We start from the raw sequence: 23,070 nt of genomic DNA, 5'->3' as shown, positions 1-23,070 counted from the left end.
GGCTCTCCGGCCCGAGGATGAGCCCGAAGGGGCCTAATCAGGAGGTCCCGAAGATGGAGGTGCGGGTGTCGTGCGTAGCGACGCCGGGCGCCGAGCCGCAGGGCGTCCGCGTGCGCATACCCGAACCGAAGAAGCGGCCGATGAGCCCGCCGCTGCACGAGCCCCGCATCAGGTGCCCCTCCGTATCGGAGAAGGAGTTCTATCGGAAAACCTCGTCGCTGGACCGCCGTGATCGTTACCCCACGTTGTCCGGCGCTGAGATCAAACGCGGAATGATACCGAGCTGCGGTGCGATGACGGCGACGACGGTGACGATCGCGGGCGCTCGCAAGCGGAACCCGATGCTGGACCGCAGAAACCGTTTCCCGACCATCACTGGGGCGGAGTTGCGGCGCAGCATGGCGATCGGCAAGTGTCCTCTCGAAGACGGCTTGGACCTCAGCTTGGCACCTTGGCCCGGCATGAAGTGGGCCTGCGTCCGAGTGCTGCATCTCTACTGCAAGGTGTTCGACCAGTTCGAGCTGTTCGAGCTGATAGTTAGGTAATTACGCGCGATGACGCACGGCAACGCGCTAATCTGCGGAATAGGCTGAAGTAGTGTGTAAGATACAGACTTCTTTTGTTCCCATCGTTATCTCACGATGCACTGCGAAATGCGGCGCGCGAACTTCAAATGCTGGCTGACACGTGAATCTCTTTAGTTAATGATTCAATAATTTATCGTATCATTTGGCAAAATGGTGGAGGATTTTTTTGCTCAGGACCGATTTATAAGTGTATGGCAGCTGATGGCTACCTAACGACAGACATCGGTACGTTGAACCTCGAACCTCGAACCTGTCGTAGGTACAACGCCTGTTATATATTTGTGGATTAAGCCAGTCTGTAAGAAAAAGTTTCTTGACGATTTTGCGAATAACATTCGAATTTTTGATTAATTATTATATTAATTCATGAAATTGTACTAATTATAATTTTATCATTAATTAATAAAGTAAAACTTTAATTTATTAGTTTTTTCACGGATTATTAATAAAGAAATATTAATGAATTATTATTATTATTTGCTATTAGTTATTAATTAAAGAAATTCATGCATTAATCGGTATTTGAAGTTCACGCATTGTTTCACAATGCAGTCATAGATGATGGTGGCAATAAAAGATATCTGTACCTTCTCATATATCACTTTAAATAAGGCTTGCGCGCTAGAATATTCTATGCAGGCGAGAATATCGTGATCGAAGAGATCGCTATTCGTCCGGTCGCCCATTCGTTAGGCAACTAGAATGTTTATTAACTGTTTTTTGGACAACCAGTAAGAACGAATAAGAACGAAGGGCTAATATTCGTCGTTGAATGTTGAAGACACGAAATTTGAAATCTTAGCTGGAAGATAAAATTGTCCGGCAGTGTAACGCACTTATCAAGATTGCTTTTGAAGAAATATGAAATTAAAGAAACCTAATTCGAAAAGAAACGAAGCGGTATTTGGTTTAGCTTATTACCAGTGAAGAATAGTTACTTTTACTCTCCCTTTTACTGTCGTAAGGAAAATTAACGTTGCTAAATATATCGCTCCGGCCAGGAACAAATCTAGATTTTCGTACTATTGTTATTATTTTAATTACTACTACTGTTATTATTTTGAAAATAATATCAGAATATTATAATAGGAAGCCCTTTCATTTTTCATTTTTTTCTTATTTCCCTCGTTTCTTTCTTCTTTATATTAATTCGAATAGACATGGAGACCAAATTATCGTTTCTTCCTTTCCGAAATTCCGTTGCATTCAAGGTAAATGATTTATTTATACCGCCATTTTTATTCTTCTCTGCTTATTATTTGTTAAATAAATTAATAAATACCAAACCGGTTACCGGCTGGCGGCTGCTGCGGCCTTCGCCACGTATTTTCTTTCGAACGAGTTTAAACGAATTTCTCGTGCGCTCGCGAGTTTCAGACAAACAACGTTCTCCCACAACTCACTGCGACCTACCCGAGGCTTCGGGCGAAGCCTCTCGGGTTTTGTTGACGAAAACTTTTTACGATCGTTTTCACATCGTCCGAGCCGACGGTCGCAGTTTTGAGAGACCGCTGAAGAGTCGGTGGCCAGTCGGAGCACGCAGTGCGAACGCAATTAACCGTCGTTAGTATCAATTAGGCGGAGCCTTTCTAATGGCCTCCCGGTTGGCGGCTTTACGACGGAAAACAGCGAGAAAGCAGCGCCAAGCCAAACCAGCACGGATGATTTACCATCGCGCTTACGTTTGTGGGTTAACGAAGTTGATTTTTCGCGCTTATACCGCGTCTGCCGGCGAACCAGATTTTATCGGATACGCGCCCTTCCCCGTCGCTTCTTCGCCGCTTCTAATCGTTAGATCTTACGTAAGACGCAGCGGAACTGTCGTAAAGAAAGACAGGTGATATTTTCTCTCTTCTTCTTTTCTATCTCAAGTAGTAATTAATTTTATTCGTATAATTGCCGCTCGCGCTGTGTGAACACGTCGGTTCGATTTAACGCGGTACACTACAATGAGGAAAAGTTCGAAATCCTGTAATACGAAAAGTTAAGACACCTTTTGAGTTGCAAATAAACGAGAAAGACGGCCCTTTTGCGAATTAATCTTCGGGAAGCTGAGCGAGTAACAAAATTTCACTTCTCAGCTATTTCCGGGTGGACTTCTAGTTCGAGAAGCCTCATTGGAAAGATACGTACAATATTAAAAATAACAACCAATTGTAATGTAAATAACGAGCTTCCTCGGCATTATTATATTTTCAATTCGTATAAACTCCAGAATACGCCATTAAAGTATCATACACCGGTTCCGAGACACCCTGTGTAATTATCATCCGAGTACAAACTTGCGTGGTAGGAACACAAGACGAGCATGTGTAAGAAGAACCTTAACTGGTGTCGCGAGTCAAAAATAAAGAAGATCTCTACGACGCTTGTACGTCCGATCGCACCGGCGTCGATAAACGCGCATGCCCGCGTGAATTACGATCTCCGCGTTACGTGTGCAACATTACACCCTCGTCGAATCAACGAGGCTATCGATGTAATTCGCGACTATTCTCGCGCACGAGAACCCAGCCCGTGATGAGCGAGGCCAAACGGTAAAATGCGCGAGATTCGGTCGGTCCGACCCCAACGAGGAAAAATCGGACCGGACGAAGCCCTTCCGGGATCTCTGCAAGGACTTTTTTTTTATAGCACGCGACTCCTAGGAAGAGAAAGCGAGTCAGGCTTCGCCGACTAACTGAATAATTGCGCGGCTGACATTATCAGGCTGGCATTACGGAAACTGCCGGATAATGCGTCACTGGGGACGCTTTCCGAGGGAGAGAAAAAGAGACGAAGGAAAGAGAAAGAGGGAAAGAAAGGAGAGGAAATGGCGGGGGGAAGCACGAGTGTAGCCGAGTTGAAATTTTGATGCTACTTGGACGCTTTTAAAGTTGGCTTGCGCCTACACTGATAGAAAATTGTCACTTGCTTTCGGCGCCAAGCATATTTTATAGCAGTAGCAGCATACGTATAAAGTTATTATCATTGACATTATAGTAACACTCATTAGAAAATGTTAATCTGTTGATTACTTTTGCGGTTAAAGGTTAATTGTTCGGTGCCGAAGCTAACTATAATTTTCCGTCGGTGTACTCAGATGACATATAGACTAATGAATTTCGACGACACACCTATTTTGACGATAGTGACACTTTGGTGAACTTTCGCATTGTTTCTGCGAGTTTTCATTTTTCGTTCGTATTTCTGTCAATTATCTTCATCGATACCATATTTGAATTCCGCATTAATTTTGGGGACAACAATTTTATCGCTTCTTCCGCTATTCCGCCACCATTATGCTTATATAATGATACACCTTGTCTTATTACATCATAGTAGCAACGACCCCATACAGTACATTTTATCCGAAACATCCTTTATCCTGATAACGTCCTCAGAACGTAAGACATCCTCTGGACATTTTTAGGAGGTCCCTTGGAGGGATTTATGCTGTATGGAACATTAACTGTCCCTAACTGGAGACTCATGGCTGTTATAGTCGTATTTTAGCCTCCGACGGCTAATTCTTTTTCTGAATATAGAGACATAGAGGAAGAGAAAAGTGATCCTCCTCGCATTAGCAGCGAACTTCTCGACGGCCTTGAAGCCTTCCGACATCCGGAAGGGCGCGGTAGAGCGACGATAAATGTCCGACGCAAATGCATCCCCCTTGATTACACGATCGCCGCTCGATACCAAGGCAGAGCGACTCGGCGGCCTATCGATTCGAGGAACTTCGCGAGCGAAGCTTTCCTGTCGCGCCCACGCGTCATCCTTCGCCGCGAATGCGTCGCCTCGTTCTAATCGCTCGTCCTTCGAGCCGCGCGCGCATCGATCCGCGCGCGATTCATCAGCGAAGACGCGAAAGAGGCGTAAACGTGAATACTCGCAACGCGAACATCAAACGTGTCCCGCGCACTGTGTGTCTCCCTTACGTCTTCCGTCTCGTCTCATCGTGTCGAAAGTTCATCGGGATTTTCGACAGAGAATCGAAATATCGAATATTAACGCATAATTTCGCTCGCATAATAATGCGTATCTATTCCATCTTGTTCTATAATTACGTATGAATAACATGATATTCCGTTATTGTGAAGTGTTAAAAACGTTGGGACTCTTTGCGAAAGATCTGTTTTTTACCGATTTCCAACCAATTCTGAATATATCGTAGGGTAGCTATTTTTCTTTTTGCGAACGTTTTCTCGCTCGAAAGTTGAGAACAACTCTCGGAACCTAATTGTATTTGTTCGATAATGAGCGAATATCTTTGAATTCGTGAGATATTTGAGAGAATATTTTAAGCAAAAGCGTTTATATATATAAGTATGCATTTATATTAAGAAAATGTATCCCATCTTTTGTTAACTTCTGTTATAACTATTTATAATAATTGAAAAAATTTGGTTAGAACAGAAGCTTAAGAAATTTGTTGTTGAATTTTTTTATTTTTGAGTGATGAAATTATTTTTCAAGGCCGCATTAGTTATTTGGAATGTGAATTATAAAGACCACTCTGTACATGTCGCGCTGTACAAGCGAGCGGGCGTAATGCGTCAGCAACTACTGACAAAACGATGTTTACAACTTGTATTCCAAAAATATGATTTCAGAGAATAATTTTATTATACGTTATAGTTGAACATACATTTGGCATAAAATTCCATTTACCTTTCACTCTTACCAAATATTTAAAATTCACAAAAGTAATGAAAAATGAGGATTGAAAAAATGTGAAATTTAAGGGAAATTTAAATGTATATTAATTAAAAATTATCAAGTACATAAATACCATAAAAAATTTCATACAAGATAATTTCACAGATATTCGCTCGTAATCAAACCTACGGTAATTAATTTCAAAAAATCATTTTTGGATTCGTAAATGTGTGAGAAAACTTAAAGAAAAAAAAAAAACACGTATTTTATTGGTAGCTTCTCTGCAATACATAAGACTCGTTAAAATCGATTCAGACCTGCCTTTTTCAACTTAATGAGTACTAAATATCTTATAAATTCTGAACTCTATTTTTCAACACGCTATACACAAGATACTTTTCCCGACAACTTTATTATTCAGCGTGAAAATCGATCGCTCTTTTGCTGTCGTCTTTGGAGAGATTCCGCAAAAACCTTTGCAATAATCCAATAACAATACGGAAACGAAATCTCCTTTCAGTGTACTCAATCCACCATCTTCCTCTCTCTTCGTTTTTCCATCGTTCCGCATCCTCACCTTAAAACACCCTTCTACGTTGTACTCGTGATTGTAGTTCCTCTTAGCTTAGCCGGCGACGGTAAACCGAAACGTTAATTAGTAAATGGCGATAACTGTTGCGGCGCAGCAGCAGCGAGCCGACGTTTACAGCCGACGTCAATTACATCGTACATAGGAGCGCCGTTACGGGCTCGAGGGGAAAGTCCACCGTGCAAAGTGAAAACAAAAAAATCATTGGCGCTCGGCCTAATTAGGCGATTATCGACGCGCATGCGCGTGCGCGCGCGCGACGCGTGTAAAGGTAATAAAAGTTTATTAGACGCTTCGTCGCGTCGCGCCGTGTCCGCGCGTTAATGAACAACGCGTGGCAAATATTGGTCGGCCAAGACTCCTTCGCCAAGACGAAGGGAACCCAATCGAGTTGGGACCCTAATTGAACCGGCAGATTCCAACGGTCCCCTTTAAATTGTTTAATCGCATCGATGTGTACCCGAGTCGATATTTTGATGTTACCTTAGCGCTCTCAACGATAGTTTGTGTCCACTTGGGTGACCTGTACGCTGATAAAAATCCACTTTGACGATATCGACACTTATCAACTTCTCTCTTCACTTTTAAATTCTACAGATTTAATGTCACTGCTGCCTTGAACAATCTATTTTGACGGTGAAACAGCGGAAACGGAAATTTAAGATATCAAGATCAAAAAGTAGGGATAAATTGTATTATTGGAATTAAAATTGAACGTATTTTGCTATCTTAGCTTCTACGTTGTTGAATTAAAGGTTTCACATCGTTATCGAAATTTCGACTCGAGCAGTCGGGCAATCCCCGTTGCGCGTTTTGCGCTGACCAAGCTTCGATTTCTGTTCTAGGAAAAATTGCACCAGCTGCAAGTGTCCGCGAGAGGCCCACGATGTCTGCCACGAAGAGTGGGTGTCGGTCAGGTCCCGATTGGGCCTCAAAGGCGACGAATCGAGCGGACCCATCGGCGTGGATCCTAGAGAAAGAGGCCTCGCTTGGGTGCCACCTGGTCTTCAGTCGCATAGGGTATGTCTTTTAGCTTTTTCACCTTTCTTTATATCTCTCAAGAGATATCATCTTAACGATGTGTCACAAAAGTCGTGGAAGCTTGAAGAAAGCGGAAAAGAGAGAAGGAAGGGGAAATGGGAGAGAGAGAGAGAGAGAGAGAGAGAGAGAGAGGGAGGGAGAGAGAGAGAGAGAGAGCATCGATAATTAATCAATTTGTAAAATCAATTTTTCAAAAACGAGGCGTCTTAAACGAACAAGCTTTAATGCACATTTTTTGTTTACTATATCTCATGTGGAGTCGTCATTATTCCATTGATATATTCATCATAAAAAACATTCTGTCCAATCTTCGTTAATAATAATAATTCGCATTTCCGACTGATAAGCAGCGCGTACATCGGCACTTTCCGCCGATCCAATAAAAATAAACACCCGTCGTCTCCGACGATCGAAAATGATTTACGACGCGACCTGACGAATTCGATCCGACGAGTTTCCAAACCGCGCACAACGAAACAAACGTCGCTCACCGTCTTTCAATTTGTCATAATCACGTGAAATCGCAGCTCCATCGCGCTCAGATCCTCGAGCGTCGTAAAGAGTTTACGCCGTTCGTCGCCGTTCGTGCGCAAAGTGCAACGGGTGTGCGACGACATTGCGCCTCTAAACGGCCGTTTGCGGTTTATATCGCGAGGCGAATAGGATAATAACGGTCGTGGCCGTGGGTGGAGAAAAGGCGCGTAGCGAAATAGACGCCGCGGTGTTCGACGGCCGATCGGAGATCTTGGCACGTCGCCAGCCTTCGATATTTTCCGAAAAGTCCATCGCACCGGCGCACAGTGNNGGGGGGGGGGGGGGGGTTTGCTATTTTTCTCAATATTCAATATCCCCGCAAATAGATTTGGGAATAAACCAGATGTATGTGCCCGGAAGTAAACATCTTTTTGACTTATTTTCGATAGGTGAAATGGATCTTATGTGTGCAGATTGTTCCGCGAGGAAACCCGACCAATTTAGATTGTGCTTTACAGGTGATTCCGAGCGAAATGTTCGGAATACACTGTAGATCAATTTGGTCATCGAGATATGAGAAATTCCATTTTTGTCGCGAATTCGTAACGCAAATTCGTTTCTGGATGATAACGAGCCCGCCTCGCTTTGGACTTCTTGTTTGAAGTCTCGTGTATATACAATGGCGATGAACCAGAGACCCATCCGGCAATTAGTTGACAGAATGACAGAAGCTACACGGGAAAAAAATTTGATAACAACCAGATGCGTTCCAGTTGAAAGAAATAGACTGTGCTTTTGTTTATGTGCGCATAAATTACAATATTCAACAAGAAAGCATACATGAAATATGCATCAAAAACGTATGATACATTCAAATTCCGGTTTTTATACAAGTACGACATGAACACGCTTATATTATCTCAAAATGCAATATAGATGTTCAAGTTACGCATAATTTCAGAAATATGTTTAATTCCTTTTTTTCATTACATTAGAGTCAGAATCTGAAATTTTGGAAACCTCCGGCGCGAAACCGCTCTTTATCGCCGCCGGATGCTTTATTGCGAACGCTCTTCGCATCTTTCATTTCTTTTCTCTCTTTTTTACGAGGCCACTCGCGACTGACCAGCGCCGCGGTTTACGATGTTTCCGATGTCGACGACGGCGGTGTGTGTGTATGTGTATGTGTGTGTATCGAGTGTGCACTATATGCTATTCTCCCGACAGGAACCTCGAGTGGCCCTCGCGAATCAAAATATTTGTGTTCTGCCGTGGCCGTGGAATACGAGGACGTGGGATTAATTCGTTGCTCTTCGTTACACAGGTGGAAGAGTACTTCTCGATGTTGCCGGAGATCGCCGTGCCGAGACTCGGCGCGCCCGGCGAACGTCACAGGGATCGTCAGTTGGCAATCCAGCTGCCTAAGCAGGACTTGGCGAGAGCCTATTGTCGCCACTTGGATCCCAAACATGCCGGCAGCGCTGATGACTTCATGGCCGCCAGGAATGAGATCGCCCTAGATATCGGGAGTGTACAGGAGGTCGTCGAGAAAAGTGCCGTGAGTGTTTAAATTTCATGAATATAATCGTTTTCGTGGGTGAATATACGAGGGGAGGGTTGGAGGTAAATCGGGAGAAATCCGTCGGCGGGAAATATCGACGAACTTTAACGCATAGGTTTCGACGCGCGATCGAAAAAAAGTCATTTTGAAAAGTCTTATTTTTAAACTTTATGCATACATTCCGGTATTTTATTTTGAGATTTTAAAATTCTACTTTAAAAATGTATAAAATTATGTAAAATAAGATAGTTATAATTTTAATAAGAAGATCATAAGATTTGAATAAGTTATAACGTAAATATAAATAATATAAATGTTATATAAATAGTTGTAATTTTAATGAGAAGATTATAACGTTTAATGAGAATTTTAATAAGAACAAGATTGTTATAATTTTGATAAAAGTATTTTATATTTTAAATTCAGATATTCCACTTTTATAAACGTCAATGTAATGTTATCAATTATTTGTTGACTATTTTATAGATTTAATCTTAATAAAATCTTTTATTTCATCTGGGGAAAGAAATAAAAATAAGATTCATTCATTAAAATTCAGAACAAAATTACAAATTAATTTATAAAAAATAGATTTTTATAGTCATGTTTTTTTAAATAACCTTACCGTTCCGTACCATAGCCAGTACGCGACGGAGGTACCTGCGTGGTACTTCTAAATTCTAGGTAGATACTTCGAAATGTCACTCGTAATTACGTAGGGTTTTTATTTCAACGTGTACCTCCAATTTTGGCGACACATGGTTAACAGTACAGACGTCACAATTCCTGAGATTTAAGCGTTATTACGACTTTTGACAGCGGGAAACGCTCTTTGTCAGCAGTTACATTACATTTTATTATTTGGAAAAAAAGCTCACTGTGCCTATTGTAGATTGTAGACTAATCCGAGCCGAGAGATCGGAGTCACGAGCGGTTACAGATGCAAATGAGTCCGTCGGGGCGTACATTGAAGTTTCTAACGGCTTTTGTTCTCCAGGAGTGCGGCGTGTGCCAAAAGTCGCTGAAGTACGGCAGCCTCGCGGTGTCAGCCAGTAAACTAGGCCTATTCTATCACCCGGCGTGCTTCAGATGCGCGGATTGCAAAGAGCTTCTGGTCGATCTCGCTTATTGCGTGCACGACGACACGTTATTCTGCGAGAGGCATTACGCGGAACAGCTAAAGCCGAGATGCGCCGCGTGCGACGAGGTGAGTACGCCGACCTATTTTCCATTGTGCGTCGAACAGTACGGTTGTTGACAGGTAATGTTCGCCACGTGACTCGGCGATCTCGTGACTCGTTATCCGTGCGAATTGCGAATTCGCGCCGGGAGCGTGTGGTACTTTGATTAATTGACGGGGGAATTTTATCAGCGACGGATTATGCATACGCATGGAATCTTATTATCGTGGGAAGAGTTTCTAAAGAGGAAAAGTGGCGCGTGAATGGGGCTGATGGAACCTCCCGAATTGCCGCTTTGCAATTCGCCCTGAGTGATTGAAAGTTCAGGAGATTAGATACTTCGAAAATCGAGGGTTCGTATGAAATCGAGAAGAACAAGTCCAAATACTGTTGATCTCTTCGGGGATACGTTTACACGTAGGAGAGAATTGCCAAAAGTATTACTTGAGATATATTTTCAATTTTATATCGCAGCACAGAAAACACATAATGCAATTCGTTAAAGTTTTAGTTATGGTTTTCATTGTCCATTTGCGTTATATGTTTACCGTTAAATCGGCCTTTATTTCATAATATTCTACAATAAAGAGAAAAAATGATGAGATGTAATTTAAGTGACAGGCACGCATTAAGTAACTGTCCTCTGTAAGTGTTGAGATATGTTCAATTTTTCTTTTTCAACTCGAACAGCATCGGCAAAATATAACGAACATTATCGTGAATAAACATTTATCCAAAAATTCCACAGGAGAGAAATCTTGTCACATGATTAACAGATGTCATATATGTGTCACTTTCAAATTCATTTTCTTCTGATTTTAATAAATTCATCCCTGAAGAAGTTAAAAAAATGTAAAATGCAAATCCAATCATTAAGAGTATTATAAGAAATGTTTAATGCAAAAAAGTATTGATACAAATTTATGTAAAGATGAACAGACGATTTTAAATTAGCATTTTGGTACTGGACGAAAAATCATCAGTTGAGATAACTTAAATCGAATAAAACGAATTCAATTTCAGGTGTTGTGTATAACGGTTTTGTGTATAACGAGCATGCTACCTTAATTTGTTTAACAGAATTTGAGTATTTTTTAAATTTCTTATTTATATGAAACAAATTCAAAATTTAGTTCAATCAGACGATCATAAAACTGACGGAAATAAAGCTAATTCAACACTTTTACCGTTGCTTAAATTTTGTAGTACAAATTCCTACGTCGAATTATTGGTTTGGTTTGATTTTTATATTCAAATCGACCCGATTGCAGTTCTTGCAATAAAATTTATGTATCCATACAACTCGGAGTTTCTTCACCTCCATACAACTCGGAGTTTCTTCACCTCATTATTTTTCAAGGTATGAAAATATTGTTAAATTTCAGTACAACGCACCTTTTCATCTCGTAGATTTTTACTGTTAAAAGTTTTTAGAATTATTAGAACATTATTACGGAACATATGAAGTATTAATAAATCAGTTGCTCGAGGATGTGAATTAGATATTTATTTTAAGAATAAATACCCGCGCTACACGTGCGTACGAAACAGTAGTAGATAATATCTACTAAGAACAAAATTATCGTTCGGTGTTAACGAAGGAAATCCGTCCAAGTAGGTAATCGTCAAGCAGCGTGCGGTAGATAAGTTTATCCGTGGACTTCTGCCTTACCATCGACGGTACGTATCTACTTGGAGCGCCAGCCGGAAACTGGCATTGGCGATTCGTAGTCCCGCCGATGCCCGTGAAATTTGCTCGACCTCTCTGTGAACAATACAAAAAATAACGGCATGATAGTAAAATATTTTAAATATAACAGTAATATTATAAAAAAAACAGACGGTATTTTTACATTTATCGGTTTCACACGGCACGAAAACTGTAGTTCACATTGGCCGTGTGTATAGATTTTTTATTTTTTTATTTTTATTTAAATTTACGCTAAGCCAATATTAATATCAGATCTCTACAAAAATTTATGCAAAGCCAACGTCTTGTTCCATAAATTTCTTAAAATGAAATCTGATTGAAAACAAGCGGAAATTAGCAATATTTTTCATGTAAAATAATAATGAAAATACTGCTCGAAATCGCAAGATAAGTGTTTTACTCAGACTTAGAGTGGATTTCGACTCCATGTGCGAACATTTCAATCGATTGGAATGAATATATTCCTGTGACGGCGGAATACCTCGGATTCGCTCTTCAATTGAAAATATTTACTCGACAATTCAGAGAGGAGAATTTATTCTGAATAAGTGGAATTACGCGAATTCGAGTGACTTGGTAGCTACCCTACTTTTCGAGTGAGATTTGACTCCGAGAAATTTAAAAAGCACATGAATATCTGCTCGACATTTGTATTGTACTCAGTTCGTATACGCCATGTACGCGATGTACGCGGCAAATTTTAATATTTAACCCAAACATTAAAAATAATATTTCTACACTATAATTTTAATATTTAAGAATATAATATTATCAAGTAACAGTTCCAAAAACATTTACAAAATGTTATGCCAAAATGTTTATAAAATCTACGTAAAATCAATGTTTCAAAAGATTGATTTAACATTTTTTGCTTATTTATATATAACGACATTAGACATAAATTTAATACCTCGCAGCTAGACATCCGCGAGATACAATTTCTACTAGGATAATTGAAGATCGAGATATCGCGTAAAATCGATCATGCGCATAACTCAGTGACGCGTGCGCGCGCGATGTACGCGGCAAATTTTTTTCCCGGGATGTCGAGGCGCAAGAAAGAGAGAGAGACGGAGAGAGAGAGAGAGAGAGAGAGAGACGGAGAGAGAGAGAGAGAAGCGTCCCGGCCATTTAAGGTATCGCCATGACGCCGTAAGGCCGTATCTCTCGCGCACGTATCCTACATCATCGCGCCAGACGTTTTATTACATCGACGGCGTTGCTTTTACATTGAGAAAACCTGAAATCTCGCTGACCCAAATGTAAACGTTGTCGTCGCCAAGGTGGACGTTACGGATCGAGCGGCACCGCCGGCGATTTGGCTTCCAGCGAAACGGTATTCTCTAAGTCTCGAATGATTATTCGCGCAAGAGAACGCGCGACTTTTCCTCTGCGTCATACAGCGATCCGTAACGCGCGACATAATTATGCAGAGCGAATCGCCCGATCGGCGCGTGTGTATTTTCGATACGTAATTATAAGTCGTTAAGGCTCCCGATTCTCAGTCGCGATCGTCTTAATCGATGACGTCAGAAGCGAGAAAATACACGCTCAAAATTCTTGTTCGGAGTTCGTTGAGATAAAATGATGTGTCCATAAAGCTCGCAGCCGATTCAAGTTTACGGAATAAATTTACAAAATACAATTTTTATTTTGTTCCAACAATGAATAAGTAACCGTAAAATTAACACGTAACCTGATCTTTAATTATGTGACTTTAGTACGTTAATTTTATGGTTATTTAGTGATCATAATAATTACTGTTTATTCGTATCATTTATTCATTTCTGTTATTTATTCCACTTACAAGCTGTCCTTTTTTCTATGCATTCCATATTGATCGTTTCTTTTCTTTTGAATTCTTGTCTGTCCGTCTGTGACATTTACTTTATTATATGTGTTAAAAAGTTTTCCCGTTAATAAAGATTATTATCATCACTGAAGCAAAGGGAAAGTTTACGAAATATTTTTCAAATTTGTCCAATCAACTGCAAGTGTCATCTTGTGGACATGATTCTTTATTTCAACGTATTTTGCAAGAATTCCGAGTATGTGTTTTCTAGTTTCGGACGTCACTGATCAAGATGGCCGTGACGAGATAACATGAGGCTCAAAACAATCCAATTAACACTTTGAATGCCGCGATGGTCGCCGGCACTGTAATACTGACGTGTCTCATTAAGTTAAATGTAAAGTATGATTAATTCCATCTGAAAGAGTGACTGTACGGTACAGAGTGAATCAATTAAACGAGATAAGAGATATTCAAATTTCAACTGACATTTACTTACCGTTACTTTAGTAATTAAATTTTCAATTACCGTGTTGATCGCCACTCTGATAACTACTGAGTATACAAGAGTTCAACTGATCATTGAATGACTAAAAATACGCTAAATAAACGTAATTCGAGATGCATATATTTCTATTTGTTTCCCGCTTTATTCATTTGTTATTGACCGTGCATTTTGTTTTGTAGATACAATTAATTATACTTAATAAAACGCGATAGCATCACAGTGGGTGTCACGGATGACCACCATGATCATTATTCGACTTGTTAAGCTTTTGTACAATCAATAGAGGTAAACACCTTAAAGATATATAAGAATTCCACATTTTATCTGCACTTTTTGATATATTAGACTGGTGCAGAAGTATCGCGTATTTATTAAAGAAATATAAATTATAAATAAAGTGAAATTACACCTAAGTACAGTCTGTCTAATAAGAGCGTGACCGGGTAAACTTTTGTTTAAAGATCGAAAACTTTTGAACGGGCTGGTAGGAGAGCTCTTCCTTTACAACGCATTATACAGAAGGTCCTAATCATGTCCCGATCATTGTCCGACTATCGCATGCGCCAAAAGATTCGAAGCCGTTTTTTTGCATGCATCTAAAAGAACCGAAAATGTCGCGGGAAGCGGCTGCAAAATACATAAAAAGACCAAAAATATTGGTGAGCAGGTAGATAAGGCGGTATGAGACAACAAACACCGCTGATGATCTGCCAAACTACGTAAGACACGTAAGACACGTAAAACATCGAAGAAAGAGGATAAACAGGTTACATTAGTTATTTTCCACAAATCCCTTCTATTCTTGCTGCGTCAGGAACAAGCCAAATTAAAAGAAAAAAAGAAGTATTATTTTATCATTTGAGAGTTCGAATTCGAATTCGTCTACGAGTTTCTAACTGTTCTGTTATGTTTTCCGATGAATCTTCCCCCTGAGCACGAAATCTTTTCAGTCGAACTACTTTTCCAAGGATTTGGAACTTCATTTTTATTTATAGAAAATTTGGATGCCAAGAAGTTAGTTAAAATTTATTAGAGAGCATTAGTATCATCCGCTGAGGAGTGGTTTCGAAGTAAAAGTCAGGACTGGATTTTTAAGAGGACAACGAGATTCAAAGCATCAGAGTCGTCTTCGCTGCCAGCGGAAAGAGGAAAATAACATCGAAATATTAGACTGGCCATAACAGTCACCAGATGCAAATACTATTGAAAGTGTCTGGGGATTAGCGAAGACGAAGCTATATGGGAAAAAGTATACACGATGAAACAACTGTCTCGACAAATTCGTTCGATGTGACGATCTTTGTCTGAAGAGTGTGCTGCAACATTGGTATATTTCGAAGATATCAAGTAATAATCGACAACGATTGTAATTGACCGACTTATTAATATAAAAGCATTATAATACTAATTGAGTATTACACACGTAATTTTTGTTTTTACCTTTTTACACTGAATAGCTTAAAAGTCATGTTGGTCACATTGTTATGAAACAAATCATATGAATAATTCTTCGAATGGGATCAAAGTAACATCAACCTCGTACTCTTCCGAGCATTCGGCGAAGTCCTTTTATTTGATTTTCGACATGAGAAGGTCGTGAAAATAACTTACCGCAGATGAAAATTTCGAAAAGCGACAAACCTTAGCCACCAATCCAACGTGAACACCGCTATTGACTGTACATGTGTTTACGTAATTTATTTGGATACGCCGGGTCTGCGTTACAAAATACTACGCGAAGTGGCGCAACGTGGAAATGAGAAAAAGCCTTAGCCCCTCTTAAAATATCTGGAACATAATGGTTAATGTCGCGCAAGTGCGCGCTGTTGTCTCGCTTGTTGCGCGGAAATTGGCCCACTTTCGGCTTTATTTAGAACGAACCGAAATAGAGACCGCGCGGGGGGATAGGCGGCGAGGTGCATCACTCTCGGAACTGCGCAACGCGAATTATGTTGCGAGTCCGCGCGAACAATCAATCCGCCCGCCAAGATTCCGCGTTTTTCCGCCGTGATTCATGGAAGCCGGTGTGTTTTCGCCGGCTGCGGCAAATTGCACAAATTTGCCGACATTGCCAAAAAATTTGCCAACCATCTGCCCTTCCCCCCCCCCCCCTCCCCTCCTTTCACGTTTCCGATCGCATCCTGGACTCCAAGACGCGGAATGCGGGTCTCGTACGAATTGAGGAGTTACGTAACACGCGAGGGGAGCTTCTCTCCTCTTCTTCCTGCTCGGAAGTTCCTTAAGATCACGGCGTTCGGACGTATTCGCGAAACATCGAGAGACGGGAGAGATCGGCCGAATCGATCGTAAAACGTGGCCGCCCTCACAGTTGGTTTTAATCCAACCGGAAGTCTCGCGCTTAATCGTACCTTCGGCCGGTCGGCCTAATCTATTTTGACTCCTTGTCGAAGCTCCCACCACGGGACGGTAGCCTGTCCAGAGGCTGACCCGTTCGGCGTCTTTTATTAGAGCCAGTCCGAGAGTTTCGGAAGGGAACGAGAGACGAGCGAAGGCGCGACGAAGAAAATCCCTATCGCAGTAAAGCCCGTATCTTCGGCCCGCGCGGAAAATCGATCGGCCGCTCGCGATCGATCGATCGATCCCGTCCATCGATTAACGTACATTGCGAAAGGATAGTCGGAAAGAAAGATAGGGGGGCGCAGGGGAGGAAGAGTGCTCGCGGCCCTTCTCGAGAAGTCCTCGTCGACGAGGAGAGGCGACGTCTGCTGCTTGAGAAAGGCGGTTTCGGATTTCGGTAAGTGAAGTACGCCAGCGCGGACACGCGAGCGATTACGCGCGGGGATGATGAGTGTTTACGGCTCGGCTGCCAAGAGATATCCGAACGAACGAATGCTCGGACGGACGTGATCGGCCAGAGAAAAAGTCGCGCAGCGAGTCACGCGGCAGGACGGTGACGACTCGACCCGGGGATGACTCACGAGAGAGTTAATCGAGTTACGGCCGTGTCTCTGATGATGACAAAGTACGCGAGCGAAACACGCATCGGCCCCCCCCCACGCGCGCGCGCGCCGACGCGGGCACCTCGCCGAAAGGACGCGAAATTGATTGATCAGAAGCGATTCCCGCGGCGGTGTCCGTCTTTACCTCGCGCGACCGCTCCTCCGTGTCGAAGAGCTGCGATGCTCGGATGTGCGCCCGTTGCATCAGCGAATTATGCGAGTCGAACGAGGCGAAATGTTCGTAGCGGCGAGACGTTCACGGTGAAATTACGAGGGACGATGGAGAGTAGCAGTCAGTGGGCACGAATAAAGAGTCGCGACGCTTGGACCCGCGATGATGAACCTCGGATGACGCTATCCGGCTTCCAGTGGGAAAATTTATAGCTTCCGAGAGCTTCCAGGATGAACAGTCTCCTAGTGTATACGGATACGTTACGGAACTCATTAATAAAAAAAAGAAAAAAGAGAGAGAAAAATGTGGCAGTCTTTCCACCTCTGACTGTATATACGTGTGTGTGTCTATATATAGTCTATGTTTCATAGTCAGTCGCAAATAGGTTGCGACACTTTTCTCCTGATAACTTTCGCAACGCATCCTGTGGTCCAATCGCAGAACTTGTTCTTTAGTCACCGCCAGGAGATACACTCTCCTACTGGATACGAGATGCGTGGCGAAAGTCATCGGGAAAGAAGTGTCGCAGCCTTTAATTTGCCGACTACGTGTATGTATGTGCTCTGTTTTAATACGGTTTGAAGATTTTCTCGATGCATTCGGGAGCTCAACGAACATCCAATGAGACAACTTATTCAAAGACAAATTCTCTCATTGGACGGACCGGCTGCGCTTCGAACTGCACTTTGGAAAAGCGTTCCGAACCGGAAGTATCGAGACTTAGTGTACCCCGATGGGATTCCGTTCGAATCGTCCGGTGTGAATTCGTGGAGTCGATGCGTCCTCGCGGGGCGGCATTCGCGATAGATCGAAAGGGTCGGTTCCGGACGGAGAGGAATCGCGCGAGCGGGAGTGATTTTGAAACCCTCGCGGAAAGACGCCGCGGGATTCTTCAGCTGAAGCCTCCTGTCGAGTTTTCGCGAGCGTTCTGGGTTTTGCTTCGGACCACCGGCGGGTTTTATACGAAAGCGTGGCGCAATAGTGAGTGACGCAACCCCGCGCTGTTATTAGCGTCGTCGTAAAATTCCGGCGCATTGTCTATTTTGGGCGAGCGGCCGGCCGTTTTTGCAACACGCGTACAAAAATCGCCGGGCAATCCCGCTCACCGACCGCTCCACGCTTCGGCTTTGGACGTTCTCTCGAGTGCAGTCAGCATTATTGTTGAGAAGCAGCCAAAAGTCACTGGCGATCATAGTTCAAGTATGCCTGTTTGAATAACTCGAGCATTAATGCCGAGAAGATCTTTCTCTAATTATGACGTTATTGATCAATTCTAATGATACACATCAGAATTAATAATAATAATAATAATAATAACAATAATATTTATTTATAAGGAGAATTCTTTAATATACAATGATGAAATAAATATAATTACAAATGAATAGGCATAAAATTAGATTTTCTTTTTGCATATGTTGAAAGCTAAAGAGGCAGTAAACAGAATCGGACAAAACCAGACTGTTCAAACGCGTAATAAAATTAATTAATTTATATATTTATTGTAACATCCTTTTGAGAAAAGAAATTCAACAAATAAAACAAAATAATCTAAAATAAAGTGAAATTTTTGCTGGAAAATTTTATATTTTTTGCCTAATGTTTGTTAATTCGAATAGCTAGGATATTTTATCAACTCCTTTCTAATTTGCTTCTTACAATATTGATGGAGATATCTCTCGATGCTTACGTCTCGCTCGTGACGAAGCGTGATGGTATCGTAGAACATAGTGTTTTTACGATTCATAAATCGGTCGAGGCGTCGCACCTCAAAGTCGCGGGCTCGCAGAGGTACTCGTATTTCGAGGAGGTTCAAAATGATTTATCGTACGCCCGCTCCTCAAGTTTGTTAATTTATTGTTGGTAAACGCGTAAGCCAGGCGCATAACAGAAACAACCCAAACATACGATAAATACGATGATCCGTCACTTCACACGCAACACCGGCTGTACGAGACGTGAGGTGGCTTATAAATATGACTTATAATCATAATAATTTTAGTTAAGGTTTCTCCAACGGCGAGAAAACACTCGTTAAATATAATTTAAATTTTTTATACACGTATATTACGTGTATTCAAAATAATGTATGCAAAGTTTCACTGTAATTCCGAATTTTTTTATTCCATAATTAATTTAAAAAAATATTAGTAGTCGTGCCATGAAACGATTTTCTTAGGAATTTATTGAAACTTACGCTGCATATAAATTGAAATATTACTTAACTGCAATTAGAAAAAGATTAACTATTCGAGGACTTAGATCATCTGATGCATAAATAACATGCAAATAAGTAAACACAAGAAATAATAATATTTCCCTATATTTATAATATTTCATATATTTATCTTAACTTCACACTCTCAATTAATACTTATTGTTTAGATAGCAAAATAAATTTAAAGAAATATAATTTAAAGAAATATAATTTCATTTAATAAATAATAAATTTTTAGGAGGTTCCCTTCGATGTGCGACTAAAAATATGACTCTTCGGTACAGAACTATCTCAAATTTAATCTGTTTTTTGCGATTTCTATTTACATATTATTATCGTTCAATACGACGCTCGTTAAGAACAATACATTGCTATCCATTATTTACTAATACATCACAATTCAATATATATTCAAAGTGCTGCTATAAGTGCTAAAACATTTATTAAAATTAGCCCAATTGTAATAGCCACTCACGTAATATTAGTTTCAAGCACGTCCGCCTTAACATGGCGATCTCACATCGCAGCAGACAGTTGGTCGTTGCGAGCCGTGTTGCAACTGGATATAAATAACGCTAAAAAGATTTACAATGGTCAGCATCGTGCGACTGGCAGTTGAATGAAAGTTGTTTCTAAACGCGAAAATAATTAAAAGGAGCCGGCGACACTCCCGCTAGCGAAGAACGCGATAGCGAAGGGTTACGCGTCTCGCACGCCAGACATTCTAGCTAGGTCTTTGCACTTGACCATTTCCTAGTTGCCAGAGCCACGTTCTCGTCTCGATCTGCCAGCGCGAGTCTTTCATTGTTAATTACACCCGGCGCTTCGCGGAAACAAAATAGATGGCCTCTCGAAGCCCGACATATCTTTGCTTCGCCGTGCGATGAATCGTATGACTCGATAACGCGACGGATGACGAATAGAAGGAATAAGGAGGAATTAGGAGGAATTTCCTAAAAATTTATTATTTATCGAATGAAATTATATTTCTTTAAATTACATTTCTTTAAATTTATTTTGCTATCTAAACAATAAATATTAATTTAGTGTGTGAAGTTAAGATAAATATATGAAACATTATAAATATAGGGAAATATTATTATTTTTTGTGTTTATTTATTTGTTGCATGTTATTTATGCATCAAATGTTCTAAGTCCTCGAATAGTTAATCTTTTTCTAATTACAATTAAGTAATATTTCAATTGATATGTAGCGTACGTTTCAATAAATTCCTAAGAAAATCGTTTCATGGCACGACTACTTTAATTCATTATAGAACAAAAAATTCGGAATTACAATGAAACTTTGCATACATTATTTCGAATACACGTAATATACGTGCATAACGTGACGAACAGGTGGAATAAGGAGAGCGTGCGAAAACGAATTCTTGAATGGAAAATGTACAAGATGTAATTCGAGTTACCGCCGACGCGCGTCGAAATTAAAATAAAGGAAACGACGAACAGAGCGAGAAAGAGAGAGGGAGAAGGAATGTTATTTTACATCGTAGGAAAAACTGTTTTCCAAGCGCATTGGAAACGCTGTAAATACGAAAAATAAAAATCATCTAAAATAATAATAGAGATATAATGTAACAAATAGATTACATGAAAAGAAATTTATAGTAAGAGTTACAATGGAATGTTGTTGCCGACGAATACATCGAATAGTTTGTCTTATTTATTGTCTTAATTTATCGTCTTTCCGTTTCACATGTGCTATTTATATTGTAGAAACTGAAATCTACTATTAAGAATTTACTATGTTCCTTTATGAAACTTTATTCCTGCGCGATAGTCTTCTATCGTATATTCTATATATAGTCTTATCAGAATATTCTTATTAGAAGACATGATAAAATTGAACAAATTTTATATCGGGAAAAGCTACAATAATATTGTCTCTGTATGCACAGGAGAGAGAAATGTAATATATTAATTCAAATACGATTGTAATACATTGAAGAGACAAGATAAGTGATAAATGAATAGACGTACGGAGATATATAAATAGATAAAGATAATTGAATAGATAGGTAGAAATTGTGTTAAATAATTCGATAGATAGGAATAAATTAGTAGATGGATAGACAGATAGGTGGGTAGATTGATTTATTACGCGCCTTGAGAAGACTCCTCCTGAAGCACGGTAAAAATACAAGAAAAAAGGAAGAGTAACGGAGAGAACGAGAGATAACTGGGAGTCGAGGAGCGCATTAACGACTGCGCGAGAGTCGCGAAACGAGATCACGGCCGATCCATGGACGCGTTAACGACAGGTTGGAGGTGAAAAGAGAGGAGGAGAGGGGAAAGAGGAGCTGAGGACTCGTGCTCCCTCAGGACTGCGAAATCCCGGCCGGGACGTGGCGGTGACGCGAAGGATTCCGCCCGCGTCTAATTCGGTCGGCTCGCGGTGGCTTTTCAGATCCGGCGGCACGCTTTTCTCCGACCGTGGCCACGCTCTGCGTTCGATCATCGACCGAAATAGCATTGGCATTGTTCCGTTTCCCTCCAGAGGAACCGGCTCTCTCGCCGGCAAGGAGGTCGACTAATTTCGACCCCTTCGCGCGCCGCCGCAAGCGCCGATACTATATGTCTCGCTTTGCTTCTACGACGGGATTACGTGCGATCAACAGATCGATCGATCGACCGATCAGTGGACGGATGGATGGATCGATCTCGAGAAGCACGGTCTCGCGAGGTCCGACGTTTCGCTTTTACGACTCATCGATTAACCATTAACTATGAAAACGGACTTACACGCTCTCGGTGAGCCCGCTCTTGGCTTTTACGGGCAGAGTCAAGGTCCGGCCGGTCAGCCCCGCTCACTTTCGACAAAGTCGCGGCTTCACCGTGCGAAGTTTGATTATACTTCGACGGTTGGTCGTTGGGAACTTCGATACGTTACACGTTAAGAAGACTCGTCGAAATAAGTCGAGAACCATATTGAACAAACTGAATATCAGGCTTGTATATGGCGAGAATTAATTGATCGAATTCTTTCGGCAATATCTTGGGGTCTTTATAATTCCTGTTTGTGCGGAAGAAATGTAAAATTTTGTTCAATTAAGGGGGAAGTCTACTGTGACAAGGGAAAAAACAGGCCGATTTTCCGAATTTTTTTTCTAACAAAATATGACTCGTACATTCAATTAAATTAAACCGTCAACTTTATTATATATTCAAGTATTTGTAAAAAAATTTTCAAGTCGAAATATTCAAAATTGTGGTCGTGGCACTCCTTCAACTGCAGGTCCGTTTTTTTAGGTGCCCAAACGATGTACATGAAATCTCACGTCTGGGTGACCTGAAACAAAAAACAAAATATGGTTATCATCTACATAGTATTGACTCTCGTCTGACGGAGGATTTTGTCGATAAAAAATTTTGGCGTCGAAAAAAATATTCTTGAAATTTTTTTCTATTTTTTTGCCCAAATTTGATGTTATTACTGTTTATAATAATTACACAAAAAACGATATCAAAAAAATGCTCCGCCAGACGAGAGACACTATTCCAAAGAATATGTGGTTAAATTTTTAAGTCGATTCATTCATTAAAACTCGAGATATCGTGTACACCGTATTGAAAAACTTAGTTTCGAGAAAAACGCGTTTAAAGTTTCGGCATTA

At 40.9% G+C, this 23,070-nt stretch overlaps 1 protein-coding gene across 7 annotated transcripts in view; it reads left to right on the top strand.

The window, feature by feature from the left end:
- The window catches only part of LOC106740603 (four and a half LIM domains protein 2), a 214,291-nt gene that overhangs the window by 143,070 nt on the left and 48,151 nt on the right, over positions 1 to 23,070 (top strand). For 5 of the 7 annotated variants that reach the window (XM_014611801.1, XM_014611794.1, XM_014611800.1 and 2 more), the window contains 3 exons: positions 6,663 to 6,837; positions 8,657 to 8,890; positions 9,891 to 10,100. In XM_014611801.1, coding sequence (XP_014467287.1) covers positions 6,663 to 6,837; positions 8,657 to 8,890; positions 9,891 to 10,100 — 619 coding nt within the window. Of the gene's footprint in view, positions 1 to 2; positions 542 to 6,662; positions 6,838 to 8,656; positions 8,891 to 9,890; positions 10,101 to 10,265; positions 11,466 to 23,070 lie in introns of those variants that run through there. The other 2 variants (XM_014611795.1, XM_014611798.1) reach the window with 2 other exon arrangements.

This window comes from Dinoponera quadriceps, unplaced genomic scaffold, assembly GCF_001313825.1.
Source record: "Dinoponera quadriceps isolate SergipeBrazil2010 unplaced genomic scaffold, ASM131382v1 scaffold278, whole genome shotgun sequence".
Taxonomy (NCBI): Eukaryota; Metazoa; Arthropoda; class Insecta; order Hymenoptera; family Formicidae; genus Dinoponera; species Dinoponera quadriceps.
This window is presented reverse-complemented; position numbering and strand designations above follow the sequence as displayed.